Genomic DNA, 24,705 nt, shown 5'->3' on the forward strand with positions numbered 1-24,705 from the left:
GGATCCTACCGTCTCGAAGATCCGATCTCGTCGGAATTTTCAGCGGTCGATTCTAGCTTTTCGTCGAGTGACGAGGAGTTTTCGTCGCCATACTTCATCGACACCAAAGCGAAGGGAAAGCTCGCCAAGATCTTCGAGCAACACATCCTTCGAGTCGTCTGCGGACTCCTTTATAAGCGAGCGACTCCGACAGCATCGACAACTTCAACTTCGTCGACAAATCTGTCGCCATCGGGAAGGTCTTCACCACTCTGTATGATGGTGTCACCAACCTTGACAAAAATCAATACGCAAGATACCACCAGATCTGTGCAATAGAAGAAACGGGTACATCAGAACCGCAAACATCAGAGGCTTTCGACGAATTGGGAAACCCATACGTTGATCCCGCTGATCTTCGACATGGCTTGGGCACTAAATATGCCGGATCTTCAACTCGTGCAAAAGTCCAACTCCCGCAAGCTGCGTGGGATAGGGCTGCGAGAGCCATGGATGGATCAGAACCAATGAATACTACCGCCACCGTACAAGAGTTACAAGCATATCAATATAGACTTGCTCGAGTAAGCGAGAGAGTTGGAAAAACGAGGCGGCATCCACGAACGGGAGGAAAGAAGCGACACGCATCAAGCGAGACGCCGAGCGAGCTAAGTCGCCTTTCGGGAACATCGGGAGATAGTCACGAGAGAGGCTCGAAGGAGAGCAAGATCTCGGCTACAAAATATACCAGAAGGAGAAAGAGGAAACCTAATCCAAAATCTCGACATGTCCTTCATGACGATCGATGAAAGGGGAAATATCATCCCAAAAACACCAGAAGCAGGTTACATGGCAACACAAGCATACATCTTGGCGTCCAGACCACCTCCTGGGGACCCGAGAGAACCATTGTTCAATATGGCAATGGCTGGAGTAGGGGTTATGGGAACAGCGTTTGCAACAACGCCTCCCGAAGAAAATCCCAGACAAAATAGTCCACGACACACCGCGGCGAGTTCAAGACCCACCAAGAGCAAGTGGAGCAAGAGACACGAGCGGTCCAAGTAAGGGTGGACGAGAGCGCGACAAGAAAGGAGGGACCGTCAGTACTCGCCAGAGCTTGCCGACGAAGATATGTGTGGGCTCCCGTGCTTTACGAGAAGAGTGCGAAAAACTCGAGTCCCAAAAGGGTTCAAGTTACCCGAGAATTTCAAGAAGTTCGACGGCCTGCAAGATCCGAGGATTGGCTCGTGGATTATCTCGAGATGGTGAAGCTGGTAGGAGGAACCAGAGCAACGGCAATGCAAAGTATCCAAGTTCACACGAGTGGTGCCGCAAGATCTTGGATAAAGAAACTCCCCTTGAACTCCATCGACAGCTGGGAAACCTTTGAGGACATCTTCGTGAAGAACTTCCGATCCACCCGCAAAAAACCCGCGTCGTTGGAAGAATTACGAGCGTGTCGACAAAAACATGACGAGTCGATGAGAAAATATATACAGCGGTGGAACATTATCAAAAACTCGGCGAGAAGACATATCGACGAGAGGGCAATAGATGCGTTCGTGGCGGGAATCCGGCGAGCGGACTTCGTCGAGGACTTGGGGAGAACTAATCCCAAGACAATCTCAGCGTTGATGGAAATCGCTAACAAATGGGCGAGATGGAGAAGACGCAATATACAACAAACGACACGGGTCGCCGAGAAGAGGATCGTAGTCGAAACTATCAAAATAGAAGGCGATTTTCTCGCCAGTTCTACAACAATGATGCTCCCGGCCACATATCGGCTGGTTTTCGAGGAAACCCTGGTGGAAATAGTCGAGATGATTATCAAAGGAGCAATGAGCAACAAGGCGACAATAGAGGTGATTTTCGCGGCAACAGACAAAATAGTGGACCAAGGATTCAAAGACCTTACGTGTCTCCCGAGGAGATGATGAACGGTCCGTGTCAAATGCATTTTTACCTCGACAACAATGGAAAGAGGCAGTCAGGACATCTACAGAAAGACTGCCGCAATTTTCAGGCAATGCTACGAGCCGCAGGAATCGCAAACGCTCAAGCAAATAACAGAAATCCTCGGGAGCCAAGGAGCGAGATTCACCTCCCACCTCCTCCCGCAATTACCGAGGAAAATCGACATCAGCTCAGAATAGCGGCAGCACCACAACCACCCCCATACGTTGATCCCAATTCCAATGGCGCGGTTCGATGATTCGAGAAAGCCGGGCCGTCCAACGGGGCGCGAAGGTCATATCTCGACAAGTGTTTATGGCGAGAGAAGATGCCTCCACCAACGATCGAGTATCTAAATTGGTCGGGGGCAAGACATAGGCTTCACAATCGCGGATCACCCGCGGCAAGTTCCTCGACCGGGACAATCAGCACTTATTCTACCCGCGATAATTGCTTGGGTTCGACGTGTCGCGAGTTTTCATAGATGGCGGTAGCGATCTAAACCTCATGTATGCGGACACATTGAGGAAGATGAACATATCCCTGGCAAACTTGAAACCAAGCTGACACACGCTTCCACGGGATCACACCGGAGAAGCCAAGTTACCCATTGGGCAAGATCAACCTCGACGTTCGGTTTGGAACTCGAGAAAACTACGAGGATAGAAAATCTTAGAGTTTGAAGTGGTGGATTTCCCGTCGCAATATCACGCTTTGTTGGGACGACCAGCGTACGCCGGGTTCATGGCGGTGCCGCATTATACATATCTGTTGTGGAGGTTGCACGGGCCTAAGGGACCTATCACAATCAAAGGAAGCTTTGCGCGTTATCCGATAAGTGCGACAAGGATTTTCATCGACTATCGAAACTTTCGGGATGCAAGCGAGTATGCGGCACCTACGGTTCACCGATTATGACGTGCTGCCGAGGTAGGAAGATCTTCTAAGGAGCCAACTTTCAACACAGCCAAGGATTCAAAGGAGGTACGGATCCACCCGACGGATCCAAAGAAAACGACGTCCATTGCCGCAAACATGGATGTCGCATAGGAAACGCGCTCGTCGAGTTCCTCCGTGAGCCTTTGGAAAATCTTCGCATGGTGTCCAGCCGACATGCCGGGAGTACCCGGGGAACTTGCCGAGCACCACCTCAATTTGGATCCTCTCGCACGACCGATAAAGCAACCTTTGCGGCGTTTTTCGGAACCTAGCCGCAAAGCCATGTTATCAGAAATAGATCGACTCAAAGATGCCGGGTTCATCGAGAGAAATATCTACGAAGCCACATGGGTAGCTAACCCGGTGATGGTGCCGAAGAAACACACAATAGTCCTTCGCATGTGCGTCGACTTTACGTGTCTCAATAAACATTGTCCCAAGGATCACTTTCCCCTCCCAAGGATCGATCAAATCATCGACTCCACGGCGGGATGCGAACGTCTTTCCTTCCTGGACGCATACTGCGGTTATAACCAGATCAGATTAAAAGAAGAAGATGAAGCCAAAACAGCGTTCATCACACCTTATGGCGTGTTTTGCTACAAAACAATGCCCTTTGGTGCGAAAAACGCGGGAGCAACATATCAGCGGATGATGCAGAAGTGCCTAGCAACACGGATCGGGAAAAATGTACAAGTCTACATCGACGATGTCGTAATAACATCAAAGAAAGGGTCAACGTTGATTGAAGATTTGAAGGAAACCTTCGACAACCTCGACAAGTTACTGCCTCAAGGCTGAACCCGACAAAGTGCTCTTTTGGAGTACCCGCGGGAGAACTTCTCGGGTTCTTAGTATCGGCAAGGGGGATTGAAGCTAATCCCGAAAAAATACGAGGCCATCGTCACTATGAGAAAGCCAACAAAGTTGAAAGAAATACAACGACTAACGGGGCGAGTCGCGGCTTTAAGCGGATTCGTCGCCGAGGCTAGGAGAAAAGGCGTTGCCGTTTTACGCGTTGATCAAGCAAGGGGAAAAATTTCAATGGAACGAGGAAGCAGACAGAGCCTTCGAGAATCTCAAGCGAGCAATCTCGACACCACCGATATTGGTGGCGCCAAAAGAGAAAGAACCTCTCCTCTTGTACATTGCAGCCACACCTCAGGTGGTCAGCACGGCTCTAGTGGTCGAAAGGGAAGAAGAAGGCAAGCTTCATGGAGTTCAAAGGCCAGTATATTTCATCAGCGAAATCTTGTCGCCGTCAAAACGGCGGTACCCGCAATATCAAAAGCTAGCATATGGAGTATTCACGACGGCAAGAAAATTGCGGCACTATTTTTCGGCTCACCCGATAATAGTGGTCAATGAAGCTCCCTTATCAAATATACTTGAACAATCCGGAAGCTACGGGTCGTGTCTCCCTTTGGGGAATAGAACTTTCCCCTCGGGACATCACGTATGAAAAAAGAAAAGCAATAAAGTCACGGGTCTTACCAGATTTCATTGCGAGTGGATGGAGCTACAAAACACGGGACCCCCAGTTTATCGAGGACTTGGACCATGAACTTCGACGGGTCCAAGAGATTGGAAGGTCTTTGGAGCAGGCGTGATATTAGTTTCACACGAAGGCGACAAGTTGAAGTATGTTCTGCGGATGACGTTCCCAAACGCATCTAACAATGAAGCGAGAATATGAAGCTCTCATACACGGGATGAAGATGGCGAAAGCTTGCGGTGCAACCCGATTGAAAATTTTCGGCGACTCACGGTTGGTAGCACGGCAAGTAATGAACCAATGCGACGCGGTCAACGAAAGTATGATAGCATACAAGGAGGTGTACAATGAGTGGAGAAGCTATTCGATGGTTGTGAAGTAAACCACATCGGCGGGATGAGCAACGATGAAGCCGACGTTCTCGCAAACATCGGGTCACAATGCCTTGCAATCCCTCCAGGTGTGTTTTGGGAAGAGATAAGCGAAAGATCAACCAAGCCAGCAAAAACAAAAAAGGAGAAGAAAGAGAAAACCTCGACTGTCACCAAGGACACAGCAGAAGAAGAAGAAGAGCAAGAACTAGTCATGATGGTACAAGTTCCATGGATGCAGGCCTACATATCATACATCCTAAGGAAAGTCATACCCGACGATCCAGTCGAAGCAAGGCGAATAATTAGGCGATCAAAAGCTTTCATTGTGGTAAAAGGAGAAGCTATACAAACGCAGTATTTCGGGTGTGCTACAACGGTGTGTTACACCCGAAGAAGGAAGGATCATCCTAAAGGACGTGCATGAAGGAATATGTGGGCACCACGCGAGTAGCAGAGCTATCGCGGCTAAGGTTTTCAGAGCAGGATTTTATTGGCTCACAGCAATCGAGGACGCAAAGGAAATAGTGCGCACTTGCGACGCGTGTCAAAGATTTGCGGCAAGACCTCACTCTCCTGCCGCAGAACTTATGCCAATCCCACTATCTTGGCCCTTTGCTCAATGGGGTCTCGACATGGTGGGAAAACTACACAAAGCTTCGCCGGGAGGTTATGAGTATATGCTTGTTGCTGTCGACAAGTTTACAAAATGGATCGAAGCAAAGCCGATAAATTCACCGGACGGCGCGTCAGCAATTAAGTTCGTGAAAAGCATTGTCTTCAGATTTGGAGTTCCTCACAGTATTGTGACGGACAACGGCAGCAATTTCACGTCCAAGGAGTTCAAAGCATACTGCGCAGAAGTGGGCATCAAATTGAGTTTTGCGTCTGTCGCGCATCCTCAGACCAATGGACAAGTCGAGAAGGCCAATGGCATCATACTGCAATGGCATCAAGAAACGCCTGCTAGGCCCATTGGAAAAAGCCCGGCATACTTGGCCGGAGGAGTTACAAAGTGTGTTGTGGAGTATCACGAACAACACCAAATACGGCGACACGAGAAACACCGTTCTTTTCGGTCCACGGAGCTGAAGCGGTCTTGCCGATAGAAATAGAGCACGATTCTCCAAGAGTCACGAGAATATGACGAAGAAACATCGAGAAAAGCTTTGGAGGATGATGTCGATGCACTCGATGAAGCTCGAGACGAAGTCTGTCAAGAGTCGCCAAATATCGGCGGGACACGAAAAACTATCACGGTCGACGATTGCGGCCAAGGTCTTTTCAAGTTGGTGACTTAGTTACGCGGCTCAACCGGAAAAGTCACGAAAAACTCGAATCACCATGGCTTGGACCCTACATCGTCACGAAGTAATCGAAGGAGGAGCATACGGAATCAAAGACAAGAAGACGGGGATTGACGAGCCAAATCCACTGGAATGTGGCACAGCTCGGGCGTTTCTACGCCTAGGTGTCGAAAATATAGTCCTCCTTTGTAAATCTTCAATGTCTTGAAACGCCCACGAGTTTTCAGACGCACTCTTTTCCTTTTCGGGGCACCGAGTGGGGCCGGGAAAGGTTTTTAATGAGGCGGGCTCGTGGTGCTGCAATATAATAAAGATAGTGGAATTATATATCTTCTTCTCGACAAGATCAGGGGTTTCTCCCCTACATGATACAATATATATATAAACACAGTATCGACAAAAGAAGCACCTTGCCTTGGTAAAAAAATACCTCGCAAAAATAAAAAGAGATATCGACAAAATAGTGATCAACAAAAAAGCTCGGGGGCTTACACCCACAAAAATAGTACAGTGTATATTATCTTGCCTTGGTTAAAAAACCTCGCACTATACAAATACAGCGGCTAGCCACCGAAAATACTCGGGGGCTAGACAAATATAGAAATATATTGTTTGCTTTACAATAGAATCACAACCATGATTCACAAAAAGAAAATTATCTACCAAAGGAAAACTAGCCTTGATTCAATATATCGTCAAGAGTAACTTTGTTTTCCTCAGGAGCAGCACCAAGAAAATCAGCATAATGACCGTATGCAAAAAAGTCGGCATCCATCCGAAGGAGGTCTTCAATCATTTCTTCGGCTATGGGTGAAACCTTCGTGTTAATGCGATCAATACCAACTCTTCGGCGCCGAACCTTCTCGTGAACCTTCTCAACAACTTGGGTCAGATCAAGTTTTGAATGGCAGATCTGAAGCATTATGAGGGCAAATCCGGCGCCGGCTACCGGTTGAGCTCGACAAAGTGATGGATCCTATGAGCATCCTTAAACTTCTCCATTAACTCGGGAAGAGTTTTTGGTTGAACGTTCGAGGAAACATAGAGTTATACACCATAGAGAGGGTCTTGGTACGAAGTCAAGGTACCGCGAACTCGAAGCGCGCGATCACGAAATCTCACGATTTGGCGAGTCCGTTCGGGCGTGCCCCAAAAAGTCGACCCATGATCACGCGCAAGCCGAAGAAGCACATTGGAACGAGCCTCGACACGTTCATCTTCAGCGACGAGTATCCAAAAAAGCACCTATTGTTTCTCGCAACGAGTCGGTAGACAATGAGGCAAGCAGCAAAGAAAAATGAAGCGCGACAAAAGATAATCAAACATACCCGCCATATCCAAGCTAGCATCTACTAACAGGTGGAGCATGGAATTTTCTCGAGACGTAGGCTGCGGTGGTTTCGGCAACGGCCGATTCCTTTTCAGCAATAGCAGTTTGTGCTTGTTGGAGTGCAATTTCCTCGGCTTCAGATGACTTACGAGCCTTCTCCATCAGCACAAGTGATTGCTTCTTCACGAGCTGAAGTTGATGTCGAAGTTCGTCTAATTCTTGCGGCAAGGAATCCTCGGCAGTCGAAGCATCAGCAGGAGTTCTCCTTGGGGGAGAAGGCAAAATATTGGAAGAACCGGGAGCTGGCGTATAATTGTCAAAAATTAGCTGGAAAAAGAAATATTTCGACATCAATCATCGAGCAAAGATAGATTTCCATTCATCTCCATAATATATACATGTCTATTACAAAGAAGGACCTTCTAGAGGAGTGCGAAGCGAGTTCTCGCCAATAACACTACGGCGACAAGGCCAAAAGAAAGAGGTATGCTAAAAAGAAAAAGCAAAGAGGCATTTAACTAGACCTCCGGCTTTGATGAGCTAGGAGTCGAAGATGGCACTGATCCCGATATAAGCCGAGGATTTTCCTCGTGTTGGGCTTAGCTGCCTTGATCAAAGACCTCCACCTTGGCTGTTCTATCGATCGGTGTCGCCAACTTTCGACCAATCGATAGGCTAGCTGGCTGTGAGCAACCAAGGCGACGGTATTCTCCACGGCAACCTTCATATTTTCATGACGCACCCTTAGCCCAAGATCTTCGATGGATTGAAGCACTTGGCGAGGTCAACGAAAGTTGCGGGTTCCTCTTTCTTGGGGAAGAAATAAGGGAAAAGCCGCGACAACCCCGCTTTAGCTCGATCAATGCCTTCGCGTGCCTCGATCCATGAACTTCAAGGAGTGAAAGGGCGTCAAGAAGAGAATCATTGGCGGGTTCATCAAGTTGAAATTCTTGAGCTGTTCTAGCTTGTCAAGAAAGAAAAATTGAGCAACAAACGAGTGCGAGAGAAGAAAATACAAAAGAATAATGAGTGGTACTTACCTACGAAGCGGCGACTGCGTCGTTAAACGCTTACGGATCGCCTCCTCGCGAGCGGACTGGGCGGCTATGTGATCGCTCGGGGAAGTTTCAGCGGTGTGAAGCCTCTTTACGAGATCTTCGACACCGGCGGCGTCGGCCTTGGCTTTATCGGCCTGCTGCTCGTGCATCAATAGCATCGACTCAGCCTTTTTGCGAGCCTTTTCACTTTGCTCTAATTGTTGAGCAAGTGTATTGGCACGATCATTGGCTTCCGCCGGTTTTTCTACAATGGAAAATAAATATAGTTACAAATCTCGACAACAAAGAAGGAACAAAAGAACGAGAGGCAAAAAGAAGGAGCGAGCATTACCTTCGACTTTATTTGCATATTCACGGTACCCAACAAATTGGGCACCGATGCGAAGAAGATCCTTGATCACAGGCTATAAAAGCAAGAGGACAAAGAGAGAATGGGGGTATGAGAAAAATATAGTGATACGCAGAAGCAAACAAAGAAAACATAAACACTGAGAAAAAAAAGTAAAGAACTTACATCTTCCATGAGAAGGTTCGAAGAGCTACTCAATTGGAGAGTAGGCTCCGAGACAATCTCCGTCCTTGCCCTTTTCGGTGAAGGGGCTCGGGGGCTAGAAGGAGGAGTAGAAGCGCCGATGTTTTGTTGAGGAGGCGAGGATTCCTCTCCTTCAACTCGTGGCTACTGAAATAACTAGGGTATGTGACATACTCGTTCGAGCAGCCACATCCGCGGTTGGCGTTTCCTCGTCATCATCACTATTGCAAAAGGGTGGCAGTGTAAAAAGCAAGGCAAGCAAAAATTCTTCGAATAGGAAAATAAAAGAGGGAACTTACGAGCTGATGATACTCGCAAGATATGGGTCATAAGCTGCCTTTTGCGGTAAAGGAGCAGCTTCTTCGGGTTTAGAAGTCCCGGAATCTTCGACATCACCCCTCTTCCTTTTGTTCTTTGGAGAATCAGCGGGAGGAGGAGATTGGGCCGATGTAGTGTCTTCGAAGCGGCATCTTTTCAGCGGATCCCGCAGATTTTCGAGAATCTGCGGGTTCATTCCTAAAAGAGGAGGCCTCTTGGTTATCATTAGAGATAACGGTCCTTTCTTCGACTTCCCCACCTTCAGGAAGAGGAGGAAGTGAAACAAGATTTGGATGATTCTGTCCAAAAAGAGGGAAGGATATCAGAACGAAGCAAACAATGCAAAAAGCAAGGCAGTAAAAATTGCGCGACAATGTTTACCTTAGGAAGTGCATGGGTGGCGTTGTATGGTTTTACGCGACAAGAAGAAGGGATGGAATCTTTTTCTTTGAGGGAGGTGATTTTTCGGACAAGCCTCTCCGGGTCCTTGACTTCCAAATCCACCGACGAGCCGATCCACGTCTTCGTTGCCGGTATATTTCCGGAGAGGAAATTTGCGAGCTTGAAGAGGCTGAACTCTACTCTTAAGGAAATACACTATAATCTGGATACCGACAATTCTTTGCCGCGAGTATTTTGCAACTCATGGATGCGAGTCATCGGGGCTTCGGTCGAAGTTCTTTCTTCCTCGGTAGCCTCTGCATCCCGAGGAACGGCGACGAAGAATTTTTCGGCACCGTCAAAAGGAGGAATATTATCCTCGAGGCAGCCATTGTTTTCTTCCCGAATGTATAGCCACCTCTTGCGCCAACCTTGAACGGAGTCAGGGAGCTTGACGTCGAAGTAATCAGCAGTGGAACGAATAGAAATAACAACGCCGCCTATATTATAGGCGACATTGGGAGAGCCATTGCGGCGACAGAAGAAAATGCGCTTCCAAAGCGCCCAATTGGGTGAGACGCCAAGGAAGGCTTCACAAAGCGTGATGAAAATAGAAATGTGGAGGATTGAGTTTGGCGTGAGGTGGTGAAGGCTGGAGACCGTAGACAAAGAGTAGCCCACGGAGAAAAGGATGGATGGGGGTGGATAAACCACGGATGAGATGGTCGACAAAACTTACCCGGTACCCCATTGGGGGGGCTGGGTAGCTTTCTTCGCTGGGGAAGCAAACCGCTTTGGGTTTCGTGGTGATTCCCGGTTTCTTCGGGAGGTTCGGGTCTTGGTTTGTGATCTTGGACCTCTCCCACTCCGCGGTTCCTAGATCCGCGGCGGCCATGGAAGAATCGGGAGTGCTTGTGCCTGGTTAAGCGACGCGGTGGCATCAACAATGGCAATGGCGAGCAGGCTGCGAAGAGAAGAGCTTTGGCGGCGGTGGAGCGCAAGGGAGATTTTGCGGCGGAGAGCGAGAGAACGGCGCGGCGGAAGTGCTCGAGGAAGAAGAAGGAGATCTTATATAGAGGTGCGGTGAACCGACGGAACCGTTGGATGAAGAAAGAATGAAGGAGATGATTACCACGTGGCAACAAGGGCAAATTAGTATTTCAACATTGACGAGGTTACGGAACGTGCGCCGGGAAAAGCGGAGGACGTGTGTCCCCCACTTGCACGACGTGTCAACGTGGTGAGAAAAATGGACCCACGAAGCGAGAAAAAATTTCGGCTATTCATAGAGGTGAAGAGATTTTGACAAGGGAAAGTTTGTCGACACGCAAAACAAAAAGAGAATGGCGACGAGGGTAAATTATTCGACTACTACTGGAGCCTTTGATCAAATACAAAGTTTTTGCCCAAATGCTCGGGGGCTACTTTGAAAAAATAGAAAATTTCGAGTATGACAATATAGCAATGGCGAGAGCCTATGACCAAATTCAAGAATTTGTTCATAGCCTCGGGGGCTACTCCCATCGGGAGCGCTGGTCGCGCACCCGATAAATATAAAAATATCGAGAAGGATTATAAATATAGCGGCAAAGGATACTAATCTGTGGAGCCTACACCCAAGCACAAGTTCTTGGCTGTAGCCTCGGGGGCTACTCCCATCGGGAACGCTGTTCGCGTGCCCGATGAATTTTTTCAAAAATAGAGAAACAGAAGTGAGTATATTTCGAGTTACCCAAATAACTCTACATATACTCCCATCGGGAAGACAAAATAAAGTCATCAAATATGACTCAATAAAATGTGCTATTCCAAAGGCGAAAAGCACTCGACAATATATTCTCAGAACGCCAAAGTTGCGATCAATTTCGAATGCCGCAAATTTGCGAAGGTAAGACCCGGATCCGTTCTGCTGGGCGTGGCATCGCCAAAGACTGCGCTACGCTACTTTTATCCGTATCAACGAGATACGAAGAAAAATCCTAACGGACGCGTTAGGTACCCGATAAATTTGGCTGGGACTCGACGGAATGGTAAGACCTTAAGCGGCACTGTCGAAGTTTACACCGGTATCCCGAGATCATGTCCGGGGACGTGATCTTGAAGTAGGTTTTTGCGGATTGCCACTAGAGCGGTTAACTAGTACACGATCCGTCAGATGAACTAGCCCCAACTACCGTTATCCCTGTACAATATAGAATTTTATGTGAAGAAGCATAAATAAAAGTACTCGAAAAAATATAAACAGATGAGATTTCCCTTGACTCTGCGATTCAAGCAAAATCTCGGGGGCTACTGACATAGGCATCCCAAATGGGCCTGCCATAGATGGTACCCGGGATTTACTGAAGGCCCATCATCCGAAGAATAAGAAGATTCGGGAGCCCAAGATATATTAAGGAAACATAGAGTTGTAATAGGAAGTGTTATTTGTAATACGGCGGGATGAGTTAGAAACCATCCCGGACTACGTAACTTGTACAATACGAAACCCTCGGCTCCACCTCCTATATAAGGGGGAGTCGAGGGACAAAAAGGATCGAATCTCTTGTCAACACAACCCTAGTTTTCATAATCGCCGAGTACTTTTCGCCTAAACCTTCGAGATCTACTTGCCCTCTACTTCTAGCAAAACCCTAGTCTACAATCTGTAGGCATTGACAAGTTAATCCTTTGTCAAAGACGTTCCTGCCAGAATGACATGTTGTCGTTGAAGGATGTGTCGGTCATTTTGTGCTTTACCTTCATCTCCAGTGCCATGAGCGTTACTTTCAGGCGGGTATCCTCCGGCCTGCATCCTTCATACAATGGAGTAACCGCGTCTACCTCCGAGTTGATCCATCTTGGCTTTCTCTCGGGCGGCGGCTCTTGCGTTACTCGTCCGCTTGAGAAGCGGCTCTTGAAGATAAGGGTCCCGCACCTGGTCCATCGACGATGGTCCATCATCTTCATCTTCATGATGACCTCCATCTTGATCTTCCCCATCATCGAGTCCGGGATCTCCTACATTATGATCATGATCATCTCCGGGATCTTCTACATCCTGATCATGCCCGAGATCTTCTACATCCTGATCACCTCCTTCCTTATTTCTTGTTGAAATCCCATGGACAAATTCATAATCATCTTCGTCGCCTTCCCACCGATAGCCATCCATGAAACCACGCATGAGAAGGTGGTCCCGCACCATATCGTCTTTAGGGTCCATAAGGCTCGTCAGCCTTGCATCTTCGACACGGACATCTTATCTCCTTTTGGTTATTTCTAATCATCTCATACTGTCGCGGCTTTCAAAAACCTAGCCACAACGCCTTCGCTCATCATGCGGACCATGGTCGCCTGCGGGTATAGAGAAAATGGATATCTTAGCATACCAAAAGAAAATTTTGGCATGACCTCCCCTAAAAATAGGACATATGTATATGCGTAGTATGCCCACACTATTCGCCGAAACGGAAATGAATCAACGTTTCGGCAAAATATTGGCAACTCCATCGCATTTCAAATCCCTGCAAACAAACACATGCAACACATGTGTGGATCGGAGGCTTTGCATATACAACACGGCTTCGCATACAACACACATGCACGCGTGAGACGCTTTTCGCGCATGCGCACACAACACACACACATGAGCTTCGCATAACATATGTGCACACACGTGTGTGTGCGCGCAAGACGATTGGAACCGGCGCGGTCACACACAAAGCATAAAACCAACAAAGTTACCGATACGGCGAGACCTAGAGTGTTGGATGAGGTAAAAAGTTGAGATTGAGTAGGGTATTGAGCTAAGAAAGCTTCACCATTACTTACCTATGAAGAAAATTAAGTTTACCAACTTAATTTTGGTGAATGAAGAGGTGAAAATGAGGTGGGAAGGAGGGGCAACACGACCGGATCCAGATTTGGTGGGAGGTGGTGGTGGAAGAGTGTTTGGGGAAAGTGGGTGGCACATGTGAGTGGAGGGTGAAAAGCGGGAAATGGTCCCGGGTTAGCGGTGGCGCACCACCTAGTCGTGCGCCACTCGCTAGGGTGACGTAGCAATGGCGCACTTCCGGGTGGTGCGCCACCGCTAAGCCTCTCATCTCTAAAGGGGCTCCGGCCACCCTCTAGCGAGTGGCGCACCTAAAGACATGCGCCATAGGTAACCTATGTAGCGGTGGCGCACCACTGATGTGCGCCATTGCTAATCCTATCATCTCTAAACGGGCTCTGGACATCTCCTAGCAGTGGCGCACCACTTTAACGTGCGCCATAGGTAAGTAATGTAGCAGTGGCGCACCCCGGAGACGTGCGCCACTACTAGGTTGGGGAGGAGCTGGCCTCCTGTCACCACTTACTTATGGCGCACCACATTTGAGGTGCGCCACTACTACTTTTGTAACAGTGGCCCACCGTTTTGTGGTGCGCCACTGCTAAGTAGTAGTGGCGCACGGCTGTCGTGGTGCGCCACTGCTGGCTGTCTTACGGCTAGGCCTTTTCCTAGTAGTGAGACCTTATTGACAGAAAAGGACAGGTCTGGACAAGTGAGTGTAAGATACTGAAGCGCACCAACCATATTTCTGTACCGTGTACTATCATCAGGGCCAAGAGGAGTACCGTCATAGAGAGATAGAGACTCAGAAGAGGATAGCGGTGTGTAGGTGCAGCCTTGCACTCAAGCATATGAGCCTTAGCTAGAAGATCATGAGCATATTTTTCCTGTGTGAGGACCAATCCATTAGGTATCTTCTTCACTTCAAGACCAAGAAAATAATGAAGAGCACCCAAATCTTTGATAACAAAGTTGTCATTCAAGTCCTTGAGCAATGCAGAGATGGCATAATCAGAGGAGCTGGTCACAATAATATCATCAACATAGATCAGAACAAAAATAGTGATACCAGACTTGTGAAAGAGAAATAGAGATGTATCAGCCTTGGAGGGAGTAAACCCAAGAGCCTGCAACTTGGAGCTCAATCGAGAATACCATGCACGAGGGGCTTGTTTCAAACCATAGAGAGATTTGTCAAGTTTACAAATATAGTGAGGAGCATCGATGGGCAAAACCTGGAGGTTGTTTCATGTAGACCTCCTCTTCCAGAACACCATGAAGAAACGCGTTCTTGACATCTAGCTGTCGCACCAACTCTGGGTGTTCGCACTCGATTACAACAAGGTATCCGCAATCCCAAAAAGTATACTGATGGCACTATTCGCTATGACATGTTCTCTTCTACAGGTGAACCAACAAAACTCTCGGAAGCTCTTGGCGATGACAACTGGAAAACTGCTATGGAGGAGGAGTATAATGCTCTCATTGCAAACAAAACCTGGCGCCTTGTTCCTCCTAGCAAACATCAGAACTTAATTGATTGCAAGTCATGAAAGATTGCTGCACTAGCCAATTGAACCAAAAGTCCGAACTGATGGAAAGAGACTAAACAGTGTATTTATATTCAATACTCCCCCTCACGTCTAGGCTATTTTAGTCCTTAGCGTGAGTTTGGTGCGGTCCGCAGAATTTTTTTTATTTTTGTTTTTAAAACTGCGTGAGCAGGGTCTTGAACTTGAGACCTCTTGGCTCTGATACCATGTCAAATATCGTGGAACGATGCGTACCCTTCTAAGGCATCGGAAAAAGCCCCCAAACATGGCAAATACAAGGTTGGTATGTGTACGTCGGAGTACTACTCCGTACAGGTACACATACGGTATTACATACTCTAACAATTTGCTCAAATACCAAAATATATTTTCACTATCTTAAGAGTTGAGGTTGCCCTTGCATTGCGTAAAAGCCTATGTTTGTTGGTGTTTAGTCCCAAAAAAATTCGAGAATGAAATACAAAATTAGCATTCGCCGTCCGTGGGGATCGAACCCACGACCACGTGGTTAAAAGCCACGCGCTCTACCACTGAGCTAGGACGGCTCTGCTTGTTATGAAGACAGCAAGACTAAACTATTTTTTATGCCGGACAAAAAACATGTTTGTTAGTGCAAAGGACGGACACAACCGACTGGCGAAACATCAAAACGAAGGAGATCACACATCACAGTAGACAGCTCCAGTTATAAAATTAAAGTGTGTGACAAACAAATTTACATAATTCGCTAAAGAACAAACGTAATCGACGGCTACAGTTCATATCTACAAACATACAAGCATGAAAATGGTCCTCCACATGCTACGTATCTTGCTGAAAACTGAACGGTAAACTGAAGAAGAAACTTCCTAGGTATCGCACTTCCACTTGGACGTCGGCACACAGTTCAGATAGTGGCACCAGTGGCAATCATCGTTCCCATTCTTGCCCTTGAAGAGCATCACCAGCGAAAGTATGAACCTGCAACATGGATACTCGGTATCAGACTCGTTTCATGTCTAGCATTAACACGACGCAATCTCTTGTTCATAACTCTGTCTCAATGGTGTTAACTGTATTGCGTTTGTCAGACTTACCCCACAAGCAGCAAGACGAGCGCCACAACCCACAGAACATATTGGTATGCTTTGTACTTGGGAGGCTGATTAGTATGTGGCAACTCACTGCGTTCCATCCAACCAAATTGGGGCCTTGCCAGCAGAACAAAACCCAGAAGGAAGCCGGCGATGAATCCACCAATATGGGCAAAGTTATCGGCATGTGGTAGTATCCCAATTGCCACGTTGATCACGATTATAAACAGAAGAGTTACTATGGCTGCTACCTGCAATAGCACATTAACTTGATAAGCAAAAAATGAAGGTTTTAGGCAACTGGGTAGAAGAAAATGCATGTGCATTTCTGTATCTTCTTGACCTTGTTGGAATAAATTGTCCAGTTCATGAGTAGCTCAGAAAGCATAGACCCAAGCAGCCCAAATAAAGCTCCAGATGCACCAACAGAGATATTGTTATTACGCAGGAATAGCGCAGAGAGCACGCTGCCACCGAAACCAGACACTAGGTAGATGGCACCAATGCGAACTTGCAAGCAAAAAAAAAATACTAGTGTCAGTGCATACAGTATTAGTTAAGTGCAACGAATAAACACACTCAACATCGACCATTATATCTACATCTGAATATTAATACAGTAACATAGTTCATGTAAATTTTGATATATATTGTCTGCAGCTGAGAAATGACATTTTTCGCTTGTGCTTCAGATTCCACAGTACATAGCAGCTCTAAGGTAATTAAAATGTTAGATTCTTTAGATAGTTCGGCCAGAAAATTAAAATGTTGCTAGATCACAGCCATTCAAGCGATTTACATTCAAACGTAGAAACAGAACATTGTCCAAATGATGCCAGCCACACTGATTCAGCATGGTAAGAAGCTCACCAAACCCAAATTGCTGCTCAAGACGAATCCCGATGAAGAGCAAGCTTAGCATGTTGACAAGCAAATGGATTAGGCCGGCGTGGAGCCAGATGCAGCTAATGAGGCGCCAGCCCTGGTTCTGATGGACGACTTTGTTCCAGTCAAGAGCTCCCATTTTCGCCAACCTGCCAAGACAGAGAAGGTTCATTAACTTCATCACCGTGCATCCTACAATATCTTACTGATGAAATTGAATTCAAGATTAAATACGCAAAGTCAAAACAAACATCAAGCTTTGGTGGTTACTGGTCAGTGAGCTGCAAACCTAAATGGATACAGACATAGCAAGTTGCAATTAAAATAAGAAAGGCATGCCGGGACTGTCAAAGAGAAAACTCCAGAGTCTAGTATAGTAGTTTGTGTTGTTTTATAACAGTGCCACTAGAAAGATTTCGCAAAAGTCAGAACAGATTCCAGAAATCCATCTACTACTAGATTATTTATTATAATAACACATGACATAATCCATCCGCCTGCAGCACAGCCTGGTCAATTAGCGGCTGCAATCCAACAAAAGCACCAGCTGACTCCGTCAGCGATTCAGGCACAGAATAGAAAGAGAGCTTGAACGTTTTCGGGCTGTGCTTGCGCCGAGGAGGATAGTAATGTCTAGTAGTAGCTACGGACGAAGTAGAAGTATAGGTGTAAATGAAATTGTGGAGTGGGTCGGACAGTGGGGTCGAATTCGACGGGTTCAGAGATCAGATCGTTTCAAGCTGTTGAAGCGAGAGATCTGAATTGCTAGAATCATAGGACACAGCTCCCCGTGTCCCGAATTTACTAGATGGTGTAGAAGGCATCCGAATTCAGAAGCAAACTGCGACTAGTTCCACTCGAGTGTTCACACCGGCAGAACGAAAACGCCGGGTTTTTAGCAGTAGGAGCTGAAACCACGGAAAAAGAAGCGAAATTTTCTTTACTGGGGGAATTAGCTAGGAACGCAAGCGGCTACCGAGAGAAGAAATCTCAATTTCGTGCTCGTAGACGAGACTGCTAGAATCAAGATAAACCCCCCAAATCCGTGCACCCAAATTCCACCTCGAAGCAGACCCAATTCGACGACGCCACGGCAGAGCAGAAGAGAAGAGAGCGAGGATAGCAGGGTACGTACGTGGCTGAGGAGGGCCCGAGCAGCGGGTTCTCGCGGAGCGGCTGGAAGGAGAATCGCCTGAGGAATCCCGCGACGCAGGGCTGTCCGGGGCCGAGCGCGGAGCCGTGCTTGGGGCAGTCGTTGACCCACATCTCGACGACGAAGACGGCGATGCAGGCGACGATGACGGTGGGCACGAGCCAGGGCCACCACTTGCGGTCCCCGGCGCCCTCGTACCCCCCGTACGCCCCCGCCCCCGCCGGCGCCGGCGGCGCCCGGCCCTTCTCCGCGCCGTTCGCGTCCATGCTCTCGGCGGTGTGAGGTGTGGTGTGGAAGGCGGGGGGAGGAGAGGATGTGTGGAGGGAAGGATGGGGAAGAAGCTGGAGTCTGTGAGTCAAGTGGCGCTGTCTAGGCTGGCTTGGAAGCGAGGAGAGCGGAATGGAAAGTGGACACAGACGGGAGACGGGGACAGCGACGGTAATGGTGGTGGTGGGTGCGGGGACCTGTGGCACGCTGGCGGGCGGGGCCGGAGCGGCGGCCGGGGCCACGGCGCGGTGGGGCGTTGCTGTCCCCGCGCGCGCACGGGATGGTTCGTGTAGTGTAGCGTGGCGTGGTAACTCGGGCTGACTAGTAGTTGTAACCGATCCGCGTGAGGAAGAAGGGGGAGCGCGGGAGACGTGAGAGGATTAGGCGGCGGCGGCGGCGTCGCCGTCGTGGGCGTGGAGTGGGGAGCTGGAAGGGGGGCCGTGTGACGTGACGAGGTGGGAAGCGCGTGGGGCGTGGAGGCGGGCGAGTGGTGAGTGGAGCAGCGGCGGGATTCGTGGAGCAGCGGCAGCGTCATCAGGGTGTTGAGGTGGCCAGCTGCGGAAGAAGCTGCTTGCTGGGCGTTGAGGTGGCCCGACCGAGCGGCGGCCGTCGTCGCCTTCTCCTTGCACGTCTCGTCTTTCGTCTTGGACTCTTGGTATCGTCGTGCGGCGGCACGGCACGGCAGGAGACTACTTTGATCCGCAGCACCGCGTGCGCGAGGCGGTGCTAAAAGCGAAACCGGCTATTTATACTCATTTCCGATTTCTTTAGTACTTCTAGCTGGACGCATGCACGTAATTTAAGACAAATTTTAATCTTTAATTTGATCAGTAGAATATACTAAATTACATGTCTACGAAAATTATAGAGTTAGATTCATATTTTAAAAACATTTTTAATGATATAAAGTTTAAACATGTATATCATATTTTATTGATAAAAAATAATAGTTAAATGTTTTCTTAAACTGCGTATGTGTCTGTCAAAATGTTACAGAGGGAGTGACGTATACCGGTATGAGCTAATAACATAAGGTCATAGAGATGCGAAGGTTTGGTTCTACTACTTGTAAAACTAGATGATACATCGCGCGTTGCTGCGGAACATTAAATCTTACCCAAAAAATGCCATGAAGATGATATGTATATTCATAGTAGCCACTTTTTTTTTTACATTTAGGATAAAAGTGATCTCAAATGGGATATTTGTTTAGTTACCCAAAGGTCCCATCTCTTGTGAAAAAAAAAAAGAAAAAATAGCAAAATTTCATGGTGTAGCCAATGAATTATCCCATAAACGTGCAAAATTTCAATTTCAAATACAAAATATTTTGGGCTACACAAATATAACAAACATGTGGATCTGGGTATGCATATTTTAAATCTCCAAATCTCAACAGATTTTGTCTTTTTTTTTGTAGCCTAAAATATAAAGAATTTCATATTAAAATTTTACAGGATTGTAGGTGATGAGGACATCCCTACCACACTATCACCTCCGTCATTACCAAATGAAGATGAACCTGCTGTGAAGCTCAAATCCAATGAAGTCAGGATTGGACCTATTACAAGAGCTCGTGCGAAGCTACTTAAACAACAGATGAACTTGTTCCTAAACGATACTTTGATTGATCAGAACTTTATACTACCTAAGTCCTATTACTTATGTATCATCAGGTACGAAGAGGAGACAAACATCGCACGAGGAGGAGAGGAGCAGCTGGACGTGAAGATGAACGTGGAGCTGGACAAGGAGCTGGACATGAAGATATCTCATGGACGCGCGAGAGAGGAGCGGGAGGCATGCGCGAGAGGAGAAGACGAAGTCCAGGCCGGCCCAGCACCCAGTCAGTCCGGCCGCCACACCGGCGCGCCCGGTCCCTGGCCCGGTCCAACCGGGCGCCACGCTGACTGCAACCGGGAGGGTTACTACGCCACAATTTCGGAGCCCGGTTATCACCCGGTCCCTGGCCCGGTTTGAACCGGCCAGCCCGGTCCCAGGCCTGGCCGACCGGCCCCCAGACCGGCCGTGTCCGAGTCTGTCTCGACCAGATCTATTCTGGGTTGGTTATTCTTGTATCTTTTCGACCAGAAGTCGTCCCGGACGCCTATATAAGTGCCATGGACGCCCCTAGCTGTTTTAGACCACGTTTAAGATAAACCATAGTTTTTAGTTGTTTGCTCTGCAAAACTATTGAATCCCTACACCATATTGCTTGATATTGTGTAGATCTGAAAGTCTTGTGTGATCTGCTGTTCCATTGGGAATTAGAAGGTTGCAACTTACCGCTTCGTGGTCGGCGGCTACGTGCGCAAGTGTGTGGAGTTGCGAATATCTTGCAGGGTTGAGAGCTGTTGCATTGGCGACAGGGACCAATCGAGAGATCTCGTTGCGTCATATAAGTTATCATCCACTACATCGTCGTTGTTCCTCCGCTGCTATCACCCCGTGAACATCATCACCATCGTTGCTTACTGAGAAGATCGGGCCACCCCTTATCAGTAGGTTACGTCATTTACTATATTTAGATTTATTTTTAGATTTTTTTGAAACAAATATGTATGATTTTCTATTTTTTTAAATAGCAGGAGCACTGGTGCCCAAGAGCCAAAGTCACTTTTCGGTTGCCCAAGGACAAGAAACATCAAAATCCAAAACATTACTCTAATGCCTAAGGGCCAAAAATTGTCAAAGAGCACAGTTGAACTATTGACTGAAGACAGATAATTATACAGCCTCTAATGACAATGAGACGCATTGTACAGCCTCCCTACCCAGATTTAACCTCTGACTCTTTGATAGGGACAAATTAGTACGTTTTTGAGAGAGACATGGATTGAGCTGGCATAAGAGCATGTGACGTAATTCCAATAAAATTTGTGAAATCCTTCATGCGTTAGTCCTTGCTACTTATTATTAACATAAGACACTACACCTTCAGATACAGTTTAACCGGCGCGTATGTGGAATCATCCCCAAAACGCACGAGAAGTTGCTTGGAAGAGTAAATAATAACATATGCCAATGGTTTTCTCCTCTATGTTCGTCGGTGCTCACTCCCCAAACTCACAGCGGTTCAACCGGTAGGCGGACATGACCGCCGACGAAGAGAGTTAGGACTTCGTTAAAGTTTTTTGAAATTTCATGGGTTGTACATTCCATATCGTAGAATTTCAGACCTAAACCAAACTAAATTCACAAATTTGTTGGAATACAGTTTTTTTTCAAACAAAAAGGCTTCGGCTATTGCGGAATTTTTTTAAAAAAATACTTGCATGCTCGTATACATTAACTATTTGTATTGCAATTTGGAGTTCCTTTTGAGCTTGTATGTTATATTCGTGGAGTTCGTACGCAAATGACAAAAACAGAGTATGAAATGTAATGCGTGGCACATCTATTTTGGCAAAACGCTGGATTTGCCGCTGGCATCACACTTGGAAATGAGAGGGATCTCGATCGCAATCACTGCGCCCCAACCGACCGCGTTGTAAATGGGGCTTTTTCTGGACATCCTTTTGGTACGTAGCTCCTGAGCATTGCATCGCATTCATGCACATGCACGTGCGTATTTACCACACCATTCTTCGCGGTCGCGCACACTTGTCACTCGATGATCATCACCGTCGAGCATGTGACAGAGTGAGATCTTGGAGTTGCGTCTACCATGGCTAGCTAATTCCAGATCATCTGTCGCTTCGGTTTGATGCTTGTGTCTGATACATCTCGTAGGCTAGCTGTAGGGTAATGTGCCGTCAAATGCGATCTGGTCTCAACTCCCAAAAAATCCAACTGTACCATCAGTGCTGTATTTTTTTTTTTTGCATTGCCATAAACTGTGCCAATAGGCAATAGCTAGTTCTGAACGGGAACCCACTGCACCGGTGGCAGTAGTGACTTGTCACTTTCCTGGCGTCGCCATCTGGTACGAGAGTGTACCTTTTTTTTTGAACAATACGAGAGTGTACCTAGGCATGCCAAATTGCCAATTGACCATGTTGCGAGTGTCAGTTATTGCCTGCCGAGAACGAAAATCCACTGGCCTAAACCCAATCACGTATGCTCCTTTCCTTGATTGATAAACTAAGAAATCATCACGTTTATAATTGCTGGCACATGGCGCACTCTTCGGGTAGCTTGAGACAAGTTCAAATGTTTGGTTAACGGCTTTAAGAGCTGTGTCATCACGATGTCCCGATGATCAAATCGTTTCTACCGGAGTGGGCAGGGCCAGGGCAGCTGTGCGGCCCCATTCATCCAATGCTACTCAACTGTAAGAAAGATTAGGCCCGGATTGACTGAGGTACACTAGCTACCTACGGGATACAGTGACGGACGCAAAAAATACTGTCACGTTCATAATTTTTAGTTTTTACTGTTTATGTATGATAAAAATTTACCCAAATAACTAAATATAAAGCATATTCCAAAAAATTAAGGATGGACCCCACCCGACCACCCTGCTGTGTGCGCCAAAAATTCAGGATAGCCACCATAGCATAGCAGCATTTCGGATAGCTCCAGACAAGCTAAAATGTTCGGTTGCCGGCTTTAAAAGTTTGACTAAGTTTACCAAGTAAATATTTATATTTATAATACTATAATACCAAATGTATACCACATAAATTTCAAAAAAAGATGTATACCATATGAAAATATAAGCCGCGAGATAAGTTACCAAACCGCCGCCTTGTCCTGAGCCACTAGTAAGAAGAAAACATAATACATAAGGAGGCCAATAATACCTCTAGCTCCTGAAGTCTAACCAAGATGCTTAGCGAGGGCGATGTTTGAGCCAGGCATATGTAATCCATACATTGTTGCTTCTATCGCCGGAGCATCGCCAACAATGACCTGAACCTAATTTAAAAGGTGACAATACAACCAATCCAAAAAAAAAAATGCCCCATCTTGGTTTCATTGGACCCTTAAGGACAAGGGGAGACCATAGTGAAAGGAGTGAACTTCGACCGCTCTTCTCTCGAGACCTAGGTACACTTTATTTTTGAGGCAAAGGTCTTCTTAGAGCTCGTTTGTCTCCCATTACTTGAGGCTGAAATCAAGGAATTCATCCGTGATTTTCATGAATCTACCTGTTTGACAACCATGACTTGGGTACGACATTCATTTGAGAATTTCATGGATTTCATTTCATGCCTAAACTTAATTTCTTTTTGTGCCTTGTCATTTATGTGGATTTGGAAAATAAGATGTAAAATTATAAGGGCCAAATGAGCTCTTAGGGATTTTGAGGTACTAACACAATTTTTTTTAGCGAATGAGGTATCCCCGCCAAAAGAAAATGAGAACGAATGAGGCGGTGATGTGTGTTCAACTTTTTTTTAGGGTGATTTTTTTCTTTTTGCGAGAGAAATGCGAGACTCGAAGGGAAGTTTCTTTTTGTTAGAGGAGAAGGGATTTTTGTTTTGTTTTTTATAGCATAGAGAGAAGGGAAATTTCTTGGGAGGGAGTTTTTTTGTTTCTTAGTAGGTACAGATTTTTTTTTTTGAGGGACTTAGTAGGTTTTTGTTTTGTTTTGAGGGGATTGAGGGACTTAGGGCATCTCCAACGGGGCGACCCATCCCGCGCCCGCGTGTCCGGATGGGTCGAGCCGGACAAAATAGCGGCCCAACGCGGGGACGCACCGCAAATGCGGATGGCCGCGGCGTCCGGGACGACGCAAACCCGGCCCAAATCTGGGTGAGGTTTGCGTGGCCGCGGATGGCACGCGACGTCCGGTCGCGTTCGGGAGCTTGTCGCCTCGTCTCCCTTGGGCCCATGCGGTGACCCAGCATACCACTGCATGTTGTAGTATACAAGTCGTTGATATGATCTTCATGAAGGGACTTCTTCACAAATATCACATCACCTCGAAGTGGTGTATTGTGAACAGCTGAGTGCATAGCACTCGATAATATGTTGCAATCATGTGATCTGCCAACAGAGTTGGTGGCGCTACGCACAGGTCCAGTCGGGAACTGCCCTACAGCATAAGGTGCTTAGTACAGACCAACTAGTCTGAAAAAGAGGCTCGTGACAACTTGTTTATTGTACCGCTGCTCTCATGTTGCTCGGCTCTATGCTTCTTTCGGGTATATCACTACTCCTCCACCTCCAGTGTCATCGAAGTTCAAGCAGTTATCCCATGATCTACGCCTTCGACTCCTCGGGAGAAAAGATCGGGTTGCTCGTGGGCCGGCTCAGCAGCTTCCATCACAGTGCTCCATCGGTCACCTGGCCTCCACTTAGTATCACGGTCTAGCAAGGGTGCTTCGAAATAAAAGTGAGTAC

The 24,705-nt window shown here is 47.2% G+C and overlaps 1 protein-coding gene and 1 non-coding gene across 2 annotated transcripts; both read right to left on the minus strand.

The window, feature by feature from the left end:
- Window positions 1–15,509: 15,509 nt before the first annotated feature.
- TRNAK-UUU lies at window positions 15,510–15,581 on the minus strand. The gene has a single exon. It is a non-coding gene; the product is annotated as a tRNA-Lys (tRNA).
- A 121-nt stretch (window positions 15,582–15,702) lies between these two features.
- LOC124653861 (RHOMBOID-like protein 2) lies at window positions 15,703–18,413 on the minus strand. The gene is made up of 5 exons (XM_047192922.1): window positions 18,130–18,413; window positions 16,980–17,143; window positions 16,453–16,619; window positions 16,113–16,360; window positions 15,703–15,996 (listed from the first exon to the last, which is right to left on the minus strand). The coding sequence occupies exons 1-5, from the start codon at window positions 18,411–18,413 to the stop codon at window positions 15,885–15,887; spliced, it is 975 nt and encodes a 324-aa protein (XP_047048878.1). The 3' UTR covers window positions 15,703–15,884.
- Between the last annotated feature and the right edge of the window lie 6,292 nt (window positions 18,414–24,705).

Source organism: Lolium rigidum, chromosome 5 (genome assembly GCF_022539505.1).
Source record: "Lolium rigidum isolate FL_2022 chromosome 5, APGP_CSIRO_Lrig_0.1, whole genome shotgun sequence".
NCBI lineage: Eukaryota > Viridiplantae > Streptophyta > Magnoliopsida > Poales > Poaceae > Lolium > Lolium rigidum.

Coding starts and splice junctions, on each gene's coding strand:
- LOC124653861 (XM_047192922.1), bottom strand. CDS start 18,413: ATGGACGCGAACGGCGCGGAGAAGGGCCGGGCGCCGCCGGCGCCGGCG. Junction 17,144..18,129: donor CTCGGGCCCTCCTCAGCCAC/GTACGTACCCTG, acceptor CTGTCTTGGCAG/GTTGGCGAAAATGGGAGCTC. Junction 16,361..16,452: donor GGACAATTTATTCCAACAAG/GTCAAGAAGATA, acceptor GTGCTATTGCAG/GTAGCAGCCATAGTAACTCT.